The sequence below is a fragment of the Volvox carteri genome (genome assembly GCF_000143455.1).
Source record: "Volvox carteri f. nagariensis unplaced genomic scaffold VOLCAscaffold_63, whole genome shotgun sequence".
Classification (NCBI taxonomy): Eukaryota; Viridiplantae; Chlorophyta; class Chlorophyceae; order Chlamydomonadales; family Volvocaceae; genus Volvox; species Volvox carteri.
Genome location: NW_003307606.1, coordinates 458,890 through 479,103, shown reverse-complemented (window position 1 = coordinate 479,103; position 20,214 = coordinate 458,890). Strand labels below are relative to the sequence as shown.

The 20,214-nt window shown below is 51.9% G+C and overlaps 6 protein-coding genes across 6 annotated transcripts; 5 read left to right on the top strand and 1 right to left on the bottom strand.

The window, feature by feature from the left end:
• Positions 1 to 221: 221 nt before the first annotated feature.
• On the top strand, positions 222 to 4,164 carry VOLCADRAFT_107336 (uncharacterized protein; the record flags this gene model as incomplete). Its single annotated transcript, XM_002956642.1, has 8 exons — positions 222 to 351; positions 1,251 to 1,414; positions 1,591 to 1,693; positions 1,837 to 2,026; positions 2,284 to 2,431; positions 2,681 to 2,886; positions 3,290 to 3,394; positions 3,617 to 4,164. 8 exons carry the CDS (start codon positions 222 to 224, stop codon positions 3,648 to 3,650), a joined length of 1,080 nt encoding a protein of 359 aa, XP_002956688.1. The 3' UTR covers positions 3,651 to 4,164.
• Positions 4,165 to 4,421: 257 nt separating this feature from the next.
• On the bottom strand, positions 4,422 to 5,716 carry VOLCADRAFT_107335 (uncharacterized protein). The gene has a single exon (XM_002956596.1). The coding sequence runs from the start codon at positions 5,557 to 5,559 to the stop codon at positions 5,104 to 5,106; it is 456 nt and encodes a 151-aa protein (XP_002956642.1). The 5' UTR covers positions 5,560 to 5,716; the 3' UTR covers positions 4,422 to 5,103.
• Positions 5,717 to 7,840: 2,124 nt separating this feature from the next.
• Positions 7,841 to 9,477, top strand: VOLCADRAFT_97679 (uncharacterized protein; the record flags this gene model as incomplete). Its single annotated transcript, XM_002956641.1, has 4 exons — positions 7,841 to 7,843; positions 8,204 to 8,254; positions 8,855 to 8,985; positions 9,267 to 9,477. The coding sequence occupies 4 exons, from the start codon at positions 7,841 to 7,843 to the stop codon at positions 9,475 to 9,477; spliced, it is 396 nt and encodes a 131-aa protein (XP_002956687.1).
• A 1,956-nt stretch (positions 9,478 to 11,433) lies between these two features.
• VOLCADRAFT_107334 (uncharacterized protein) lies at positions 11,434 to 13,683 on the top strand. Its single transcript, XM_002956640.1, has 5 exons — positions 11,434 to 11,692; positions 11,818 to 11,851; positions 11,929 to 12,017; positions 12,101 to 12,288; positions 12,515 to 13,683. Exons 1-5 carry the CDS (start codon positions 11,591 to 11,593, stop codon positions 12,609 to 12,611), a joined length of 510 nt encoding a protein of 169 aa, XP_002956686.1. The 5' UTR covers positions 11,434 to 11,590; the 3' UTR covers positions 12,612 to 13,683.
• A 1,471-nt stretch (positions 13,684 to 15,154) lies between these two features.
• On the top strand, positions 15,155 to 16,525 carry VOLCADRAFT_107333 (uncharacterized protein). The gene is made up of 4 exons (XM_002956639.1): positions 15,155 to 15,474; positions 15,603 to 15,642; positions 15,751 to 16,082; positions 16,390 to 16,525. The coding sequence occupies exons 1-3, from the start codon at positions 15,454 to 15,456 to the stop codon at positions 15,852 to 15,854; spliced, it is 165 nt and encodes a 54-aa protein (XP_002956685.1). The 5' UTR covers positions 15,155 to 15,453; the 3' UTR covers positions 15,855 to 16,082; positions 16,390 to 16,525.
• A 1,602-nt stretch (positions 16,526 to 18,127) lies between these two features.
• Positions 18,128 to 19,831, top strand: VOLCADRAFT_107332 (uncharacterized protein). The gene is made up of 2 exons (XM_002956638.1): positions 18,128 to 18,787; positions 19,387 to 19,831. The coding sequence occupies exon 1, from the start codon at positions 18,143 to 18,145 to the stop codon at positions 18,698 to 18,700; it is 558 nt and encodes a 185-aa protein (XP_002956684.1). The 5' UTR covers positions 18,128 to 18,142; the 3' UTR covers positions 18,701 to 18,787; positions 19,387 to 19,831.
• The last annotated feature ends 383 nt before the right edge of the window (positions 19,832 to 20,214 follow it).

Below are 20,214 nucleotides of genomic sequence, written 5' to 3'. Positions count from 1 at the left end.
AGAAGCGCTGTGACCTGCAAGAAGCTGTATAGCAGCTGAACCTACATTTCGTTGGCGGTATACATATAAACCCCAGGTAACACCCCTGAAGTTGATCCGGTGTAATGCGGTTACGGTTCCTGCAGGACATTTAACTGTCGGTATAGAACAATTCTCATAGGTCCCATGAGCGTCTCATTCCCAGGTTTCTGTTAGGCTCCCGAACTTTCCTGTGGCGCAACATGGTGCCTAGAACTGCGTCGAAGCAGTTTCTTGGATACAGGTTTATCTTGGCACCTGGAAAAGGTTTATGCGGGACTGGGCAGCCTTGGGCACGCTTTACGGACTTTGCGCGGGTCTGCGTAGGGCAAGGTCCGCCTGCAAAGACCGTAACGTCCAGGCTTTAGCAACTTTACACCACTTCTGCGGATGCCGTTCGGCCTCAATCCCCCTCGGTTTGATCAACATCTGGTGTTGTGGACGGCCGAGCGTACATGTGACCATCCCCCCTTCCTATCTGTTTGCATTGGCTTGCTTAGGAACTCAGAGTCACATCCGGGCTCCGGGGCTTATCCATTTATGGTCGTTTTAGCATTTCATAACCCTAACAGAGGGGGCTGTGAACAATGAAGTGACACGGCCTGCTTGCATTGTCATTGCCAAATGCTGTATCGTGCCATGTCATAAAGAAGGCAGCTGTTAACAGAGACCGAATGCTGGTATGACTTTTCAAGGTTACGCTTGAGTACGTACAGATCACAAGTCATAAAATACCTACTGAAGGCCACATACCAACTAATGTCTTAGGGATGCATTTCCACGATGAAAGGCTAAGATCTCAAAACGCGTTCGGTACCAGTTGGCCGTTGAAGCTCCGTTTTCAAAATATCGCTAGAGGCTAAGAGGATGTACATCGTGCGTAAGAGCAATTTACACGTAGTTTCCTTTCATGTAGATCTTGCCCTAACCAGCTCACCACTTACGCTCGTCTCGTACCTTGGATATGATCGCCCTCGTTGGGTGTTGTTCCAAGTCAATTAGATTGTCGATGTTTGCTAATAGTTATGACAAAGGTATGAGAGCTGTTTAGTCTCGTCCAGACGACTTGCTGCAAACACCGCTCACGCTATACCCTGTGACGGAACGACACCAGACATCGTAAGGGACGATTTTCATTGCTCCAATCAATTAGGACATGCAGCTGAGATTGACGCAAATCAGTAATGGCTGGGCAGGTCGGGCAAAGTATCCTCTGACTCCTTTGCACCCAGCCCTGCGATATCCCCATTCGTTGCGCTGTCGGGCATCGGATGGCAAAGATCGCCAACCAAATGGTCCTGAAGAGAAGCAGCCAAAGGAAAACCCTTCGGAGCTTACGGGCAAACTGAATGCTTTGCTTGAGGACCTCCAGAAGCAGGGCATGGACTCGAAGAAGGTAAAACTGGCGAGCATTTAAATGGTAGGACTATATTAATTGATTATGTGTACGTGCGAACTGCGCGCCGTGGACTAGCTGTGCCTGGCCTGCGAAGGGTCCTCATACTTCAACAATTATAAAGTATTTTCCTGTGCATGGCATCGCCGCTTCCTGGCGTGTGGAATCTTGGTTAGGCGAAAGCGGTACTGAAGAAGTGGCGCGATTTGGGTGTCTCCGACCCCGAGCAGCTACGGAAACTTTTACTTCGGAGGAGCCTTAAGCCGGCAGCAACGGTCGGTAAGCAATCTGTGTGCGAGACATCCTGATGAGATATGGTGCCGAATCACGGGCCGCTATGTACCATGGTTCACTAGGTGCGTAACTGTGCGCAGCGTCCCTTTTATCATCCAATATCTTAACTGGCTGCTGCACATGTCCAGGGATACAGGCATTGCTCGATGGCTTGGCTTGCTGGGGCGGCTTCTACACGGCTGGCCTCATTGCCGACTCGCCGCCTTTCACGGGGCAGTTCGCCCTCCAACTCGCCGCGTCATTCTTCGGCTTTTACTACGTCCTGCAAGCGCTGCTCAACCTGTCAGTAGCGTCCGCGCTACTGTTTACCGCTTACAAGTGAGGACCATTTGGCTTTGCCTATGCAAGGTGTCCGCAGGGGCTTCGCCGGCGTCCTGTAAGGCTTCATCAAAAGCACTTGAGGGTTGATATAATTAATTGGACCGCATTTCAGTATAACCTGATCGTCAATTGCAGTGCGTGTGCATGCTCTTTGTAGAAGCAGTGTAATGCACGGTCATTGAAGATCTGCAAATCACATTGGGCCTCCTCACGATGCTAACCTGCTTCCGGGCCCCGCCTCGAAACACTGTCAGGTACGGCACCAATTCTGTGGAGCTGCTGGCGGCCGTACAGCAGCTGGCCGGCCCCGCCACTGGCCTTAACGTGCTGGATAAGGCCCAAGTGGCGGTTAACACGCTCAAGGTATTGCAGACGTTGGACGAGATTGCAGAGCTGCTCAAGGTAAGCCGTTCGCTGCTGGTGCACGGAGGTTGGGCTGGCGGTACTTTAGCACATGCGAACTACTAATACAAATACACAAACGGGGACATGTCATATGGGAGTTCCGTATAATGGATGCTGCCTGTGTTGGAGTAAAAAAATGGGCGTGGTGTACGGCACGGGCGCCGTACATCACGCAGACGGTTGAAACCCTTGCGTCTTGTTCTATGGCCCCGCGCCCTCGGCTCCCTTACCTCCCACGGCGCGCAGAACATGTCGACGACCTCTCCGCAGCGCTCCACACTGCAAAACCTGTCGGCGTACCTGACGCTGGCGCACGCCAAGCAACGACTGGGCTTCGACCCGGCTCGCTACGGTCTGAGCGAGCCGGAGGCAGGGGAGATCGCCTACGTCTTCTCCACTTATGACGTCAACGACGACTACCGGCTTGAGCTTTCGGAGGTCAAAAAGCTTTGGTGGGTGCCCGGCCCGGGAACCATGAAACCATGTGGTTTCTGCGATGGGACGGCTGCTGTGCGACTCGCGTTTCTGGAACGCCGGCTTGGGGAGGGTGGTCCGTGTGGTGGTGGGGCCGTGACAGTTGTCGACCGTTGTTGCCCAGATTCCCGTTGCCTATCTCTTCCTTTTTCCCCTAAAGTGGGGATTGCCGGTATGGTAAGGTAGCTGAACTGCTGGGTGGTCGGGGACTTTGGGCTCTCAGTTGATTGGGCAGCCAGGTGCAGCCGGGTGAGTCATAAGGCTGGCGGCCCGTAAGCTGCGTTGTAACCCTGTCTGCCTGAAGGGTCTGGCTGCCGACCTGGTTGCTTGCCCCCCGTCACCGTCCACTTTGCCCCATTCCACCGACTCATCGGACCGCAGTCAGGATCTGGGCAAGGAGCTGACGGAAGACGAGCTGAAGGAGGCGATGCGCATCCTGGACACCTCCAAAAACGGCTTCGTGGAGCTGGATGAGTTTTGCGCCTGGTGGGTAGAGCTGGGGCCGGAGATTGCGGCTCCTGGGCAAGCTGTCCGGTCGATATTTTGCTGCTGGGCGGTTAGACAGGTTGCATGGACTCGAGTATCCAGTCTGTGGGTGCGCCAGCCTTTGGGTTCTCCTTAGCAGCTGTGAAGCAGGGTGTCCCAACAAATTCCCAGAATTCAGCTAGGTAGGGTCTAAGCAGCTTGCTATATGTTTGTTTGGCGCAGGTGGACGAAGGCCAAGAAGGAGGTGTCCGCGTGAGGGTTGGGATTGTCAACACGTCATGCAGGGCATTGGAGGTGTACTTCCGGCAGTAGGACGGCGACCTGGGGAGGGGTGTAACTTCAGCCCAGGGGCCAAGCACCTGCGGCGATGGAATTGTAATGGCACGGTGGCAGCGGGAGAGGCGGCATGTCTGCAGCTAGGAGCCTGGTGGGCACTTCGGCGTTTGGCATACACGGAGGGACCTGCACCTGGGGTTGTCCACTTTGCATAGTCTGAGGGGGAGACTGTTTTCCTTAGACGGGCGCTAGTCGTTATGTGCAATTCTTTCATATTGTTCAAATTGCACGGGTGTTTCTGCTTTGGTTTCCGGGGCGCGGACTATCTGGCAACGGAGTGTCGCACGGTGCATGGCTCGCGCCGCTGCACCTGATGTTAGCCCTTTGTATCCGCACAATCTGTGTGTTGGGGTCGAGATTATCTCTTTAGATGTGCGGTAGGCAACAGTTTGAGCAAAGGTGCCCGTATCGGCAGTGCAAATGTACGGGTGCCGTTCCCGGTGTCGACGCCCTAGGAAAGGCAGGGCAAAGGAGGGGGTGGAGCCGTCGTGGTTATGCGGCGCAACACAAGGAGCGGTCCTGAGGGCAACCCGGACGTAATCCCTGTCTCGAAACCTTCGACTAGGCAAACAGGGACAAACTAGGCAAACCCGGACATGCACAGCGCTATATATGGTGGAAAAGGAGCCATTGCGCGAGTGAGTAGTAACACTGTGGGTGGAAACGCCGTTGCTGATGCAAGAAGTCATCGCAGCTGCCCACGTCGGTGTGCGGCCGTAGCGCTGCTGCGACGCTTTTGTTGCTGGCGTACACCTTTAAAGGTTTGTCGCCGTGAGCGTGCTGATAGCAGAAGCACTGTACTGTTGTACATTCTCCTTCTGGAATGCGGCATACCCTTGTCGTGCTTGGAATTTCGATGTTAAGAGGCAAGACCAAGCGTGCAAGTGAAGCAACTTGCATATTGGAATCTATTGGAATCCCATGGTGGCCAAACTACATATATCCATTAGAATCCCATGCCTTATTGCATAGGAGGTGATGCGGACCAGGGCCGCCCGGCTGCCGGCTTCTCAGCTGCCAAGAGCCGTGAGGCGTGAGGAAAGATTGTCGTGCGGCCTGTGCGGCTGAATCCTGTCGGAATGGCCAAGGTGCCTTGTGGATTAGAAGTGTATAGGGTCTAGAGTCTGCTGACGAGTGCGCTTCACCAACAGTTGGTTCAACTGCCGCGTCTACAACGGAGTGAACGCAAAGCTTTACTCCTGGCAATGTTGTTTCTAGGCATGATGCATACGCCTAGAGTCAGGATCCTTCCGGGGTAGACGCAGCCCTACGCCGTGTCCTCTTCGCAATACTTTACAACAGAGGATTCCTACTAGGGATAGGAAGTTGAGGCAGCTTCTCTCAGTTGATTTTGCAGACTGCAAAGTCTCAACCTAGTCTGATTTCTTATTGCCCGATGGAGGCTCCCGGTGATCCAGTTGCGACAAATCGGCCGGCGCCTCATGCCCCTGGGGAGAGCGACCATCATCAGGGCCAGCCAACCGCCACGTTACCGCCATAAACAGCAAGACGCCACCGACACGGACCTCAGGCTTTAACTTGACAAACAATCCTGCTGCTTGGCATACAAAGAGACCTAATGAGAACACAGCCACTGCCAATACACGGATGCGCCGTCTTGCGCTACCGGCGCCGAAAAGTCCAAGTCCGGTAAAGCCCACAATCAGCAATGTGATGGCTGCGATTGTCTGCACATGAGCATGCTGTCCGACGCTAGATTGTATGCACAGAAGAGTCCCGGCGCTGATTCCCATCCACGACAGGACTAAGCGTGGATCGGAGGTGCGCGGCCCAGGGTCCGGTGTCTCAAATGTCAGAAGCAGCCCCATAGCTGTGCAAAGTGAGCTGTGACAAGCAACTGAGGATAGCTTTGGATGCTCATGCAAGAGTTTAGCACTGGCCTGCTTCCGGAATGTATCCCTCTTGAATAAGTAGTTGTCGTCATACAACTTTGAGAACCACTGGAGTTCTTTATAGTACACTAGGTTGCTAAGGATGCCAAAAGACAAAGAAAGACACGAGGAAATAATGGCCCACCATGCCGTATCAGGTATCCCGTAACACCAGCGGTCTGCATTACACCTCACTCTGTTAAGACGAATTCAATACAAAGCATCAGCATTCAACCGGACTCAGGTAGCTGGATATTGTTGATGATAATGGGCGGCTAGTTCCTAACGGTCGGCCACTGGCAACCCCCGTCCATTATAGAAAATAATCTCACCTATACACTACCCAGCCATCAAAGCCAAGGTTGATATGGCTTCCTTACACATGACAATGGCTTGCGGTCGCAATAGATGGTTGTAACCTATGGTAGGCATTATGCACATGAAGCTACCCTACGCGCCATTTGCATCTATGTGAATTGCTGCGTGGTGCGAGCTTGTGCAAAGCTTCACAAAGATAATATATTTATTCTTCAATTTTGGAAAGCTGGCTGCAGGTCGTAACACCACTCAATGAGCCGAAATAGCCGGGCCAACCAACCGCTAAGTCAAACATAGCCGGTGGACAGCTGTGTGATGCTCAAATGCCATTGCTATTTCTCCGATGCACCAATCAGTGATAGTGAGCCACCACGCTTGATGTTATCATCGGCAGCCAAGGTGCGAGGAAGCTCCACACAGCACATTCATAAAGGCCTCTACTGGTTGTATCAGTTGCATGATGAGGCCGGCCGCTGGAAGACTGGTACCCTTCTGGGCACGTTTCACAAATTCTGGTTTCCACGAGGAGTTTCGGCCCCCGCTTCACTTGAGTTTGCATGAGGGGCCCTGTCCGCGTCATACATGCGGTAGGGTATGGAGCACTGACGGGGAAGGTCGTCTGTTCATCTCCTGACGGGCCAAATCGCTCCGCGCTGCTTTGACAGCGTGTTTCGATCTCATACGAAAGGTGCCTGCAAAGGCCTGTTCCGGCCGAATGATAGGACCTCAATGCGACCCGGAACGGTGCTTGCGGCCCGCAGACGTCAATGGTATAGCTATGACGTGGGGTCCCGGCGAACATGCTGGTGTCCAGCGCATTAGATACCTTTTACCTGTAGATCCCCAGATCATGGTTTGGCCAATCGGTTTTTGCGACGATCCCATGTAATGTCGCAGTCCGGTTATTAAAGCTAACGGACCAATACGTGCTCCCGCCGTCCGTAGTCTATTCGGTCCGCAACCCGTCGCTGGATTATCAGGGGGTTTTCCGGTTATTTGGGCAGCATTATGTGGCCAGTGCATGTGCCTTGAAGGAAAGTCTTTAAAAACCTTCAAAACCGCACCAGCAGTTCGGACCCAGCTGACCAACGGCTCAGGACAATGCAGGTCAGTGATAAAGCGACTTCAAATTGCCCCAAATTTCTGCTCGTTATAGTTGATGTAAAGATGAGATGGGAGATGCGTTCGACCGTTTGCATCTTGGCCACCGGCGCTCGGCGCCCGGCACGTCACACTAGGCTTCTTAACCTCCTGAAAAGGCTTACGACGGAGTCGTAAGCCCTCCTAAGCTTAATAAATACAAAATTCATCACTTTAGTTCTGTACCACGCCTTTTGGGAAAACGTTCGTTTGTAAATGTGGACGTTCGCAAGGGGTTCGCTATGGCCGCGTTTCAGAGGTGGCGGGTGGAAAGGGGTAACGTCGCATCGAAAAGTCATCCCACGCATAACGCAGGCCCACAATGCTTCAGAAAATTTTGAAAGATCACTGAAACGAGTAGGGAAACACCAGACTGACCTTTCGATGAGATTTGTACGGAACTGGCGTTCATGGGAAGTTAGGTGAACACAGTGAGATTGCCCAGCTCCTGGGCATTTCTAATAAAGCACTCCCTTTGTGATAAAGCATATTTTGCACCATACATGAAATCAACCACATTTTAGCCAATTTGAACCGCAAGTTAGGAGTAACGGCATTTCCGCCGGCAAAAGAGTATATATGCGATGCATTAACCTATACCTATGATTTTGTAGTCCTGGAAAAGGATTGGACTAAGCCCTTCAGGAGTGACCTCGCAAGGTTACGCCGGTGACTGCTATTACGCAGCGCCCGAATCCCCAACGTAATTCCCATCGTCGTCTATTCATCGTATTCTTATAGATAATAAGGCAACTTTGTCATGGTGAGTAGGGAATCACAGCGCCTGGGCGGTAATTGAGTGGCCCCTGCCTAATACGAACCGTCCCCCATACAACTACGGCTGGACAAGGGTTTTAAGGGCTTGCAGATTTAAAGGCTGCAGTTGCGCACGAATGACCAATACTTCTGGCTTACAAATGTGGTTAGACATGGGATTGGTTGGGTGGACGTGTTCTTCACTATTCACCCGTGCTGCTACTTGCACGCTTTTGACACACAATCAACACATGGGCCGCAGTAATAACATGTCCGTAGTCGGAAATTAACGAGGTCTTGCGGCATTGCTAATTATTGTACCACCCGCGGGCCTCCCGAAACCCTCCTGCCTTCCTGTGTCCAGCAGACCCCACACTCCGCGCTGAAAGAAGGTAAGCGGTGCTCCTCAGGGCAGTCGGTGCGCAATTGAAGCACCACACTGTCAATATGGTTGCCCAGACTGAATGACTTATGCTACAGTGGACGCTGAATGAGCTGCGGCCCATCCAGGAGCTGCACCAAGCGTTGCCCTGCACTCTTACGGCCGGGTCCCCTTTGGAGCAAACGCAGCAAACCGCATCTAGATATCCTCTTAGGTTACGCCACCAGTTATTTCCGGCATACACATGACTCCACGGTGCATGCATTGCCGGCCTGCCCGGGTATTCCTGGACACTTACACCTACAACGTTTTATCACGGCAGATTCGATGGCGCTTTCTCACTTCGTCCTACCAGGCGCATGGGCACTCGGCGAAGGCTTGGTGCGTAGTTCACGGTACTTATTGGGTGCTGTTTGATTGTACATCTGGAACTGCTCATATATGCGTGTGCGCATTTCGACCGCCATGCGCCATGATTTCCTGCTTATGCTGTTTGTTGTACCTAACTGTGGCTGCGTGCGGTGTGCTATCTGTGCATAGCAAAAACTCGACAGCCTCAGAAGCTGTTAATATTGACAGGCGTGTTGCTGTCAAGACCTACATTGTGGCTACGCCATTCCTACCGAAATTTTGCAGGACATAGCCATGCCCACGACGCACCGAGGTTCAAACACCTTGGACTACGATCCTATGAGTGCGGTTTGGTCCAGCATACGCGAGACAGTGGCGGTTGCATTCCACATGGTGGGCTGGAAATGGGAGTACAGGTGCGTATCTGATCTTCTGATGATGGTTGGGGATATGGCAAACGTAAACCATGCAAGACTAAGCCATCAGTGGCCATCAGCTACGCCAGGTGCCAAAGGTTCTACGGCTCCTCGCCATTGATTTCTGGCTGTCTGGCCGGGTTCGGTTATACCCTGTCTGGCTGACATGACACCGTACGGTCGGCGTGCACGGGTAATGCCTGTGTCATGTGTATTGAAACCATGCTATATATTGCGTCATGACTTCTCACGATGCCATGCTGTTGTCCCTCCCCCTCCAGCGGTGCATCTGCCACCCCGTCAAAGAAACCCTTCTCTCGTAAGCGCAGCAGCAGCCCCGGGCGGAGCAGCTGGAGCAGCAGCTGTGCCCTGGAATCGCTTGACTCCCTGGACCTATCCGATAGTGACTGCAGCGAGGAGAGCGAGGCAGAGACCTTGGCGCGGCTGGCGAGGAGAGGGTTGGGAAAACAGTACTGCGAAAAGCAAGATTAGCACGCCCAGGTCAGGACCTATAGCTTGTGGCCCGCTGAAATGATTTTTGTTGGAGTGTGCGACATTACCACCTGATCTCGGCAGGGTGTGCAATAAAACTGAGCCTCTGGCAGGGCAGGCTTTATGGGTGTGCGTGTGCATAGTGTATTTTCTGCAAAGAGGAACGCATACGCGAAATGCGGTGCATGCTGACAATGCAATCAGAGAATGCACCGTCGCTGCAAATGAGCGGCGCGTCGCCTTATTTTTTGGAACGCTTCACAAACAAGTGGTGGAGCTCGGCCACAGACGTGGTTGGTTGGGTGGTGTTAGCAGCAGTGGAGCCTTCCTCGCTCACCTTGTGATTGTCCTGGTGATCCCCGACGGCAAAGGGGCGGTGCCGCGCAGGGAAGTTGCCCTTTCTGTATTGGATTTGTGAGTCCGGTGTTAAGATGTTAGGTCTCCTTGCATAGCTGCTGCCGGTGCTGCGAAGGTAAAAATTGAAAATAGATTTGAGCCATGGGACAACGGTGTGATGTATCGTGACCAGTTAGAAGTTTTTCGAGTGCAATTGGTCTCATGATTTGCTTCGCAGGTCTATGCACTGTCTGGAAAGACGCTATCATTGGCCTTCATCTTACGTGCATGCAATCCGCATGGTTAGGATACCGGAGTCGTAATCCCAAGGATGAATATCATGACTACGGTTGCGGAATTTCGTGTCCCCCGATTTGTTCAGGCGTGTCGGGGCGTCTCGCTCGTGCTAATTTTCGCTATAGCTTAAGGTCCTTGCACAGGGGCCACTTTTCTGGTCGGCTTTTGGAATGAGGTTTAGGTGAAAAGAACATCTTGACCATATGGATATAATGAGCTGTCTGTGGTGCTTGCTAAACGCATGATCACCTGGCGTGAGAACGGGATATGTGGCGAGGACATATAGCAAGGCCGCGCTATTCGACTGGACGCATTAGCCTAGTGTTGAAGCATGCAAAGTGCGATGTCGATGGCGACGTTGCAACACGGCCTTGGGAGGTACCGCAGGTGTGTGGTCTAGACCGCTGTGAGCAGTACCTATCATGGAAACAGGTTGTCGGGATCCGTTTCGCCCAGCATATCCCTTGCACATCCAGCTCGCGCGCTCCGCTCGTGCGCATATACGCGGTTTTAAGTCTGTCTCCGCACTGTGGATGTGTTATCGTCGGTGCTGTTCCACTCACCGTGAAACGTCAAAAGCCTTAAACTGGCATGGTTTCGGGATCGCACCAGCCACGCCACAACCTGCCTTAGACTGGACTGTTATACGAGGCACAGGAAGGCTGGGGGCAGCATTTGCCATTGCAACGGGCCGTTTACTTAGCACACCCGGTCCTCGTCACCTCAGGTAGGCGTGGGGCCCGTAATGCTTGGCGCGGCATTGCAAGCATCCCATGAGCGGTACATTGTAAAAGGACATCCGATGAGTTGCCCGCAAAGGCGTGTACAATCGCGTGTTGCATTGCCTGGATACGGCGCCATACTATCGTGGGGCTGTCCAAAGAGGCTTATAGAAGGACTGGAGGAGCCCTTCCACATCTTCGGCCGCGCAAGCCTAAAAATACCTCGCTGGAAACCTGTGGCAGGTTTAACAACGTGCTCGCTACTACGTCCCCTAGAAGCAAGCAGTCGATTCCTTCCCAACGCGAAGGTTTCTCTACCGCATCCAACCGTTATCCTTGTATGTTCATAGCAGTAAAAATGACGGAAAGCAAATTGACATGATTTGGGGGAAAGTTGACCCAGATAGAAGCAATTGTCAAAAGCCAAAGCGTTCTCTATTACTCTGAGGTAGCCTGAATTTACACGAACTAGAATCCATGGCTGCTCTTAGCAACCCACGTAGAAGATGACTAAAGCCCGTACAGCGTCAGCTTACACGTGTACTTACGAAAAAGGATAACGATGGCAGACAATGCCGGGCTCCATCACGTTCGACTTTAGAAAATCCAAAGTTGTGCATTCATAATATAACTGCAGGGCTCATTCTTTTCTCTCTTGGGTAGCTTTGACTCCTCTTTGTGGGTCCACCCTCTCACACGGTAACGTGACCTGGCTTTCCAAGAAATCAAGTATTCCTTTTTCCCTAATTAGGAAAAAGATGGATCACGAGGGATCGTATGCACGCGGCCTTTGTGGCGCGGTACCCAACCTGCCGCCGCTGCACAAACTTCCACAAGTTAAGAAGCAAGATTGCACGCAGGTGCGCGATTTGGATAACGAGGTTTAATCGTTCATTCCCAACATTTTATTATGGCCTGGTATGGTTTTCGGGTCACTTCAACGGTTGTCACATGGCATAGTTTTTATATGAGGCTGTTTTTGCAGGATATGTGGGACCAGGACAAGGCTGGACGAATTGGTAAGAGGCCGTTTCCATATGTTAAACTCTCGGCAAAATGTCGAAATCGTCATCGGTGTCGCCTTCGTGCGCTGCAGATTACCCGCTTTGGGGAGACCTAAGTCGCGGCAGTTCAAACATGATGATGCTTCCTGGTGCTTGGGCTGTGGGGGACGGACTTTTATTGGTGAGTGTGGCCTGCCGGTCTGTGCTTAACCCCCGCCCCCACACTTCCGTTGAACACTGTTGAAGACTGTCTCTTATGTATAGGAGGCGGAGATGCACGAGGTGCAGTGGAGCGTGTCTTCCAACGCATCGTATGGTTCAGCTCCGTGGAACGTTGAGAGCCTTAGCTCACAGGTTGTACGCCTTGCTGGCTCGTTTCGAAGAAGCCTTGGCGGTTACATTGCGGACCTCACCACCGCCTTGACCAGCGACACAGCCATTAGTGGAGACACGTAAGTACGTGGTATCGTGACGCCATTGTATTGCTAATTATTTGTCCTTGGCGCTCTTGGAGGCCATTTTCGTTGTGTCGAGTATACTAGGGCAGCACGTTGACTGCTGTGTGTGAGGCTCTTTGCCAAGCATGGCCTTTCGATGCTCAGGGTTTCGTATCGACATTGCATCGAATTTCATTAAGCTGAGTCCACCGGTCCTTTTGCAAACGATCTTTTGCCACAGGGAACTCCCCGAGCATACCACTTTCATTGAGGGCGAGATTGCGTGGATGCCCCATGCCAGCGCTAGCTGCACCAGCGCCGACAAGAAGCAGAAGTAATAATAAGGCCACCGGAACAGTCAGAGATGCCCATTTTTAGGACTGCGTCTGCAGCTTAGCTCAATCACAGGCGCTATGGCACTCGAGCGCAAAGCTTATTAAGCACGTGTGCGGCAGCATGAAACGTCTGGCGGTCAGGTTGCTTTGATGAGTTGAGGCTTCACCATCATGGTTTACCTGCTGGCGTCAGGAAGTTTGGGTTGGGTGAGTCAAATGGCATTACGTATTTTAGGTGCATACACGTCGCGGAAGGGGCCCCAATAGGGGGATGGAGAATCACATATTTTAAAAAACTCTAGAGCAAATAACGAGCGTGCGGCATCCTACCCTGCTAGCGCTCGATTTAGGTCTTCCGCAAATCTCATGCGGCCAATACATATGTCAAGGCAAAACCTTCATTATGGTCCATTATTTCTCGCACGCCTGAGCGCATAGTTATGAATTTGAGTGTGTGTGCGTGTATTTCTGTGGGGGGACCCGTCGTGGCCAATTTCCCCCCGGCCATTTAAAAGTCGATGGCCGCTGCATCGAACGTTTTATTTATGTTAATAGTTTGTTTATTAGTTTTTGATGCCTAACCTGTTACCTTATGTGATGGCCTGTCAGTTCGTAAAAAGAATGCACGCAATGTCGCTAAGTCGACCACCATAGGCGCTGTATTTTTTAGCCTGGTTGCTGTCCTCTGTTCTCCTTTGTCGCGGCGTAGCACCTGCGACCTGCATCTTAGGCGCGTGACAGAGCAGATGGCTGTATCACGGGGGATACAGCTGGTGTGGGGGCGCAGTCGGAATTTCGCCCAAAGTGTCCAAACTTAACTCCTATTCAACTGCTTTGGGTGTCACTATGAAGGGGAGTATGAATGTCTATTGCCGCAAGGCAATAAGCTTTTTGACTAGATGTGTTTATGCACACCAGAAAGGTTAAGCGGTGCGAACTGCACCCAGCACTTGCTGAGACTATCGGCCAAGTTGTGCTGGCTGGCTTTGTAACTAGGAGCCCTAATGGCTTGGTCTGGGACAATATTACTGGAGTCCCCATGCTTCTGGAAGCGTCTTTTTAAGTTGACTGGTGCTTGGCTTGGCTGATCCACATGCGAACAACTACCATATCTGCTAGTTGTCTTGAAATATTTTGCAGATTGCGCTTTCCTCGGGGGCACCTACATTCCAAGGCACGGCCTTGGACGCCACAGCAGCAGCCGTCCAAGAACGAGGTTACAGTAACGCGCGTCCTGACCTGCGTACGAGAATGCCCTACCTCGTGCCTTCCGGTATCCGACCAAGTTGGCAAATGCGCCAGATAGATAGATAGAAGCTTACAGTGGACCCCACCAGATCACCGGTGCTGCCCGCAACCATATTAATGTATAAGCCCCAAAAAGAGGCGGACCCCGCACCACAGCCCTTACAACGCCAAATAGACCGAGGCGCTCGTCTACCCCGCACTTCGGCGTACTAGAGGCACGGCTAGCGATTTGGGCCAGGATAAAGGTCATAGCTAGGGAGTCAGCAAAACACGGGCACCAGTATTTGCAACCTTCCGCCAAACTCCCCACCCGGCGGATGGCCCAGGGCTCTCGGAGAGACTTGGGTAGGCTCGGGGCGTTCCTGAATTATTTCAAGGGGCCCATGCACTGACTCCAAAATTACTCGGGAGGCTACAAGGCAGGGTTAAAGCTACAGTAGGTAGCTTATTCTTGTCACACCCTACCACCCAGCTATAGACTACTCCTCCACACTCCGAAAGTACCTCGTCGTATCCATCAACATGTCAGGGTACGGCCCCAAGGGCCCAACTCATATTGGTCTTGGAACAGGCTGCGTACCGTAGCTCTTGTGCAGAGGCCTCCCATCCCGAGCACCATGCTTCTTCCTACTGCGGTAGTGGCAAAACTTTGCACCGCCACTGGTTCGTCCGGACAGCCACGTAATCTCTTTGGGCCTGCCATCGGGGTCCGGCATTCCGATAGCCCAACATTCATCATGACTAGGCGCGCTAGTGATAGAGCACCATCTGGCGCGCTGGTGTATTGTTCTGACTTGAGCCGAGGCGCTGGGTCTTTGCACAAGACCGTCGTTCCAACATTCTCCTGCCGACTGGGGCGCATGGGGGACTAATCTACAGCTCCGAGTATAGTTGACTATGGTCCACCAATGTGGTCTGTATGATAAATCAAGTTCCCTACCGCAGGATTATTTGGGGAATTGAGCTTTCAAGGATAGGTAGTTGACTTGGTTATTTTTTTAACTTACGCGGGCAAACGTATGGTCGCAAATGGCATATACTCATATTTCACAAACCTCTAAAGCCAAGATATACGGACGAAAATGGTGATTTAGCCATGGAGGAAACGTGCTGGCATCATTGTTTTGTCTAAAGCCTGGACCTTAAGAACTTTTGAAGCACAGTTGGTTGAAGCACATTTGTCATAAATGTACGTCATAAATCGGCGAGGGGGGGTTCGGGCACAAGATCAGGTACTCCGTACTCATCGCGGGGTGCGCAAATGCAAACATCCGTCTTTCAAGTTTACGCAGTTTCAGCTCATCATGAAGATTATATAATACAATTTGCCAACGCCTGTAATTATTCATAAAATTTTGCGATGAACACCTCGTGGGAGTAGCTATACCGACTCGGACGCTTAACGAATTGATAAAATTTCTTCCCCAAATGTAAACCATATAACGAGAAAATTTAAACAAGTTATAATATAACTGCAGTGTCTAGTGGGTGATTTGGCGGGGGGTGGTTGCTTCCGAAGGAGAGCTCTTGCCATCGCCACCCAGGAACGGTCTGACCAGCAAGGCTTCCAGCCGACCTTTTATTGCTGGACATTACGATGGTCAGTGACGCTAAAGAGGTGAGTAACCATGGCGTGCCCTGATAAGACAGCCGCGACGTGGCCAGCACGGGGTCCTGCCTCCCGTGCCTTGGTTCGTTGACGCCTCAGGACATCGATGAGACATAGGTGTGTCAATCAATCGACAGGTTTTCACACCGGGGAGTGTCGAGGTTTACGACCGAACAGGTGTGCACAACTCTCATGTAAATATGAGTAATTTACAGCTCAGCCTGTTACCACGCCCGTCCAGCCCGAGCTTAGCATGAAATTATCTTCCCAACCACTGCAATGCAGGGATACGATTGCTGGTATTTCCAGGAGCATGGGCTCTCGGTGATGGTCTTTTCGCAGTAGGCGCTTCGCCCCCAACCTACGTTGTGTTAAAATCGCTGATATAGGCCCCGAATCAGGCCCTCCTGACGCACTCGGGCTCCGTTTGCGCAGGAGGCTCACGTCTACATCGACGGATCGCCAGAACGGCAGTTGGAGCGATCTTTTCCATCGCCTCAAGGCACAGAGGATTTTGGCACGAAAGCCCTTCGAATAGCGGGCTCGTGGGGAGAGAACCTGCGATTGTACCTCACGGAATACCCCAGTCCTCGGGCAGGGTCTCCCTACAGGAACAGGTAAGCATGGCGTTCTCGTGTGGGATGGGGCATGCAGCGTCCCTGCCTGATGAAAGCGTTCACAGCTTGGAAACCTACCGGTGGCCATGCACCGGTGCATTGTATGCTGCTTCCAATCAGTGGACTTTGTACTGAGTCCATATTGCATTATGCGACCCGCTACGTCTGCCGAACGTGTTCACGCCAGCCGGCATCCCGTCACTGACGCCGCATGCAAGTGCACGCTTTGACGCGCCCTCGCGTAATTGCAAGCCATTACCACGAAAGCATGAGCAGCGCCATTTCGGCTGCCCTCTTTCCTTCGAAGGAGCGGCTCCTCTTCGGCGGTGGTGGACGACCTGAGCCCTGCGAACTCTTTCACTGCCCCTAAAACTGCGGGGAGCGGAGCTCATGCGCAGTGCCCATGGTTCGCCGGGACCGACAATAACAAGAAGAATGACTGAGGTGTAGCTCGGTGGCTGGAGGGCCCCTGCAGGCCGGCAGCTCAGGTGCCTGTGGCATTAATTTAGCATGTCACCCGCGTGTCATCTCGGCAGATCCTGGGTTGCCGTGAGCATAGCACTTTCAACCGGGAAGCAACCCTATTTCGGTGTATGTGTGTTTATATGTGTGTGTGCTGGTTCAGCGTCGTAGTATTTGTTGTGCACTTCTTACCCCCTAGCTGGCCCCCGTTCCGCTTTCCGGCCACTAGCTAATGACTGTACATCAACCGTGGCTAATCGCGACTTTCGACTAGTAGACTGCTATTCTTTAATTACTTGGGGGGCATATGATTCCAAGTTCCTACCCGCATGCCTGAGGGTGGACCAAATGACTGAAGCGATGTTGAGCGGTCCATGCCCTGACCGTTGAGGAACGTTCCAGGATAACAACACAAGCCAATGTTCGTCCTATGCGTTCTCGATTTAGTGGGAAGACTTAATGAGCTTGTTTTATAGTCTGTTGCATGCCGCTCCGTCACGTGGTTGTACTACACAGGAAGTTTTCGGCCCCACTACTGCGATTGTTTCGGGCCATTCATCATGCGTTCCTCCTGTCCCGTAAAACATAGAGCTCTAAGCCCTCTGTGCCGCAAATTGTTTAGCGGGTGGCGTAGTTTTGTGGGCCTGAGGGCCGTTTGGGGCGAGCCCTGCTTTCGGCTCGTGAGCCGAAATTGTATCTAGCGGACTTGCGACAACTTTAGTTACTGAGGATATACATAGGAGGGTAGATTGTATATAGCGGATTGGTAGATAGGCCATGCTTATATTGAATTGAGTTGTTATTGAATTGTTACAGAGTGGGAGGCTTCTGGGCCACCTGAACACATTATCATTTCTACGATTTATCAGTATACAGTACTATACAGCTTATCATATGCTTACACCCCTCTCAAAACCTCCGCATGTCAGTGCGCTGCATTACGAGTACTGATCTAATTTATTGGTCTCATGCTTTTGTCATGTTGCCGCAGACGCAGGCAGCAGTCTATACCATTCATCGCCAGTATTCTAGGGTTACAACTAATTGGCATTCTAGAATGTAGACAGTCAAATGGCATGCCCCTCGCAGACAAGGAAGCTGTACGGAAGGGTTAATTGCCACGAGCTTTGACGTACGTGCTGAGTGGTAGGGTTGCTCTGCCCTCCAAGATGAAGTGTGCTAGTTAACTTTGTAAGTCACGCGGCAGGATCGGCTGTTCGGCCATCGTCCACCCTCTTGGCGCTGGTTGACTGGTGATGCATTCCTAAAGTGTAATGCATGCCGTAAAAACCCTACTGTCCATGTTTCGCTCGCACTTGCCACCAGAGCAACTCTATAGGAGAAAAAACAGTCAGAAACGCAAAAGTTACATGTCTCTGAGTCCGACGGTTCTAGGTAAACGCGCGTATCTGTTTGTTGTGTGGTATGTATGCCGTGCGTGTATGACCTGGAGCACGCCATATCGTACCCTCGGATCCATGGCTCCAGGAGGCCCACAAAATGGCCGGCCTCCATTGGATAAATAATTGATTGACGACCAGTTTTGTACAATTGCTCTGTTAAAATGCACATATGTAGTTAGGCTATTACATAACATCATGTTTCGGCGTTGGCAAAAGGAGGCGACTGGCAAATACCGGACGCTTGAATCTTTTAATACGTTCTTAAACCGTTTGTCGACAAATAAGTTTGAAGAGGCGTTGAATGTGTGCGACGCTGCCGATCTGTACTCAGTTTTGAGCGTCCTCCACAGCAAGAGCCGTGACCCTCAGCTGCAAGCCAACCAGTCTCCTGGCTTCTACTATTTCCTCGCGAATGCGGAACATCCTGAGGAAGCTGATGATTCAAGAGCTGTAGCTGACGGCGCCGCCGCACGCGATTTGAGAACGGTAGCTTGCGGTCGTGTGCGCAGGGAAGCCGTGGTGCCCATCAGCAGTAAAAGCACAAAGCTGACCATGGGCTTGCTATCCAAACTTTTCCAGCTTGACGCTCATCCAAACGCGTCGCATATTCTCCTGGGCATTGTCGATGACGATGGGTCAGTTTCTCTGGTCCGGGTCTTCAACTACCTACAACCGCCCTTTGAGGGCCCTGAGGCCCTACCGCCACTTGAGCCAGAGGAGGGCGGTGTGGGTGGTGAAAGCGACGATGACTGATGGTCCTGCTGCTATCTAATCGGCAGACCTTGAGGAGCTTGACGCTGTAGGGGCTGCGCGGTCCACGAAGCGCACCTAGGTTTTGAGGTGAGGCACTTGTTTGCGCAGTCAACACACACCTTGGGCCAACACACACACACACACACACACACACTCCTTTCCGTTGTTATTGTCGCCGGTAAAAATGAGGCTGTGAGGAAACTCTTACAGTTACGGATCCAAATGAAGGTCCAATTACCAAATGATATAATTTTTCTTGCCAATCGTTCTGAGCCTCTACTTACACCCGGGTGTCGCATATCGTGGCGTGAAGGGGGTTAGCCAAACTTGTTAACGTGTTCTTGTTGTTACATGGTCGTGGGTGCGTTCCCCGTACCTGCAAACCACCCTAATACGAGCCTGTTTCGCCTATAAGCACTATCCTACCTGGCACACGTACACGGGACAGTCCAGCAAAATGTGCTTCTCATCCTCGGTATGGCTATCAGTGCCGTAACAGGGGCGTACTCGCTCCTCCCTAGGTATATAACGCCGTGTCTTACGCGCTCTGTTAGCCGCCATTGCCCTGCATAAGTTTGCGATTCGCTGAACGGGATATGCGGGAGCACCTCCTTCCTGCCCGATTGCTCGGCTGCGTTAATTCCCGGTTGCTTGCTCTTAACGTGTTTACCATTACAATGATGCAGGCCACACAAGCATTCAACGATGGCCGTTAATGGCTGCTCTACCTAATGCAGTGGTATATATGCCGGACATGGCGCATGCAGCTGAAACACAATCCCTGGCCGTCTGTCGGGATTGCAAACAAGACACTTCGTCGTCCCCACGTTCTGCTCGGAAGATTACACCTGATACGAACCGATCGCGTTTGCTTATATTTAGATTATCAGGGTGTCAATGAACGGGTGGGTGTGCCTGATTATGAACGGATGGAAGATGCTTGTGAAGTGTTCAGGTGATCCTAAACGTTCGCAATATAACAATTTTGAGGCTCGTATGGGATGAGGAAATGTCGGAATTGTGTAGGATTTTGTTGATATTTTTATACCATTAACACGGCTGTAATCTGACTGATAACTGTCCCACAATCCAAAGTTTCTCTTACTCCTGATCTCGGCTCATGCATATGTACCCTAGTGCACAGATCTGACACTGTCTACAAACATCATTCCTTGCTACACTGGTACCTAAAAAATTAGTAAATATTTTCACTTTTCCGTCTGACTGCAAAATTAAGATGAAGTCAAAGTGGAAAAATCAAAACACAGAGTCAAGGCTTCCCACAACCTTCGACCATCGCAAATCACCGCGAAAAGTCAATACTCCACATCAATACTCCTCTACAGCAAAAAGGTCCTCGTCCGTTAGTTTCTGCAGCCGCCGCAGGAACGAATCCGTCAGTGTCTGCCGGGCCACCGCCGCCGGCCCAGATGCAAGGTAGCGCTGCGCCATCTCCAGCCCCGTCTCCACGCGGAGCAGCTTTTGCAGCGCCGCCTCCGCCGTCGACCGTGTGA

What these genes read in the sequence shown, in the direction of transcription:
- VOLCADRAFT_107335 (XM_002956596.1), bottom strand. Translation starts at nt 5,559, where the DNA reads ATGGGGCTGCTTCTGACATTTGAGACACCGGACCCTGGGCCGCGCACC.
- VOLCADRAFT_107334 (XM_002956640.1), top strand. Translation starts at nt 11,591, where the DNA reads ATGGATCACGAGGGATCGTATGCACGCGGCCTTTGTGGCGCGGTACCC. An exon ending in TGGGGGACGGACTTTTATTG is followed by an intron (nt 12,018 to 12,100) that starts GTGAGTGTGGCC and finishes TCTTATGTATAG; the next exon opens with GAGGCGGAGATGCACGAGGT. An exon ending in ACAGCCATTAGTGGAGACAC is followed by an intron (nt 12,289 to 12,514) that starts GTAAGTACGTGG and finishes CTTTTGCCACAG; the next exon opens with GGAACTCCCCGAGCATACCA.
- VOLCADRAFT_107333 (XM_002956639.1), top strand. Translation starts at nt 15,454, where the DNA reads ATGGTCAGTGACGCTAAAGAG. An exon ending in TGGTCAGTGACGCTAAAGAG is followed by an intron (nt 15,475 to 15,602) that starts GTGAGTAACCAT and finishes ATCAATCGACAG; the next exon opens with GTTTTCACACCGGGGAGTGT. An exon ending in CGAGGTTTACGACCGAACAG is followed by an intron (nt 15,643 to 15,750) that starts GTGTGCACAACT and finishes ACTGCAATGCAG; the next exon opens with GGATACGATTGCTGGTATTT.
- VOLCADRAFT_107332 (XM_002956638.1), top strand. Translation starts at nt 18,143, where the DNA reads ATGTTTCGGCGTTGGCAAAAGGAGGCGACTGGCAAATACCGGACGCTT.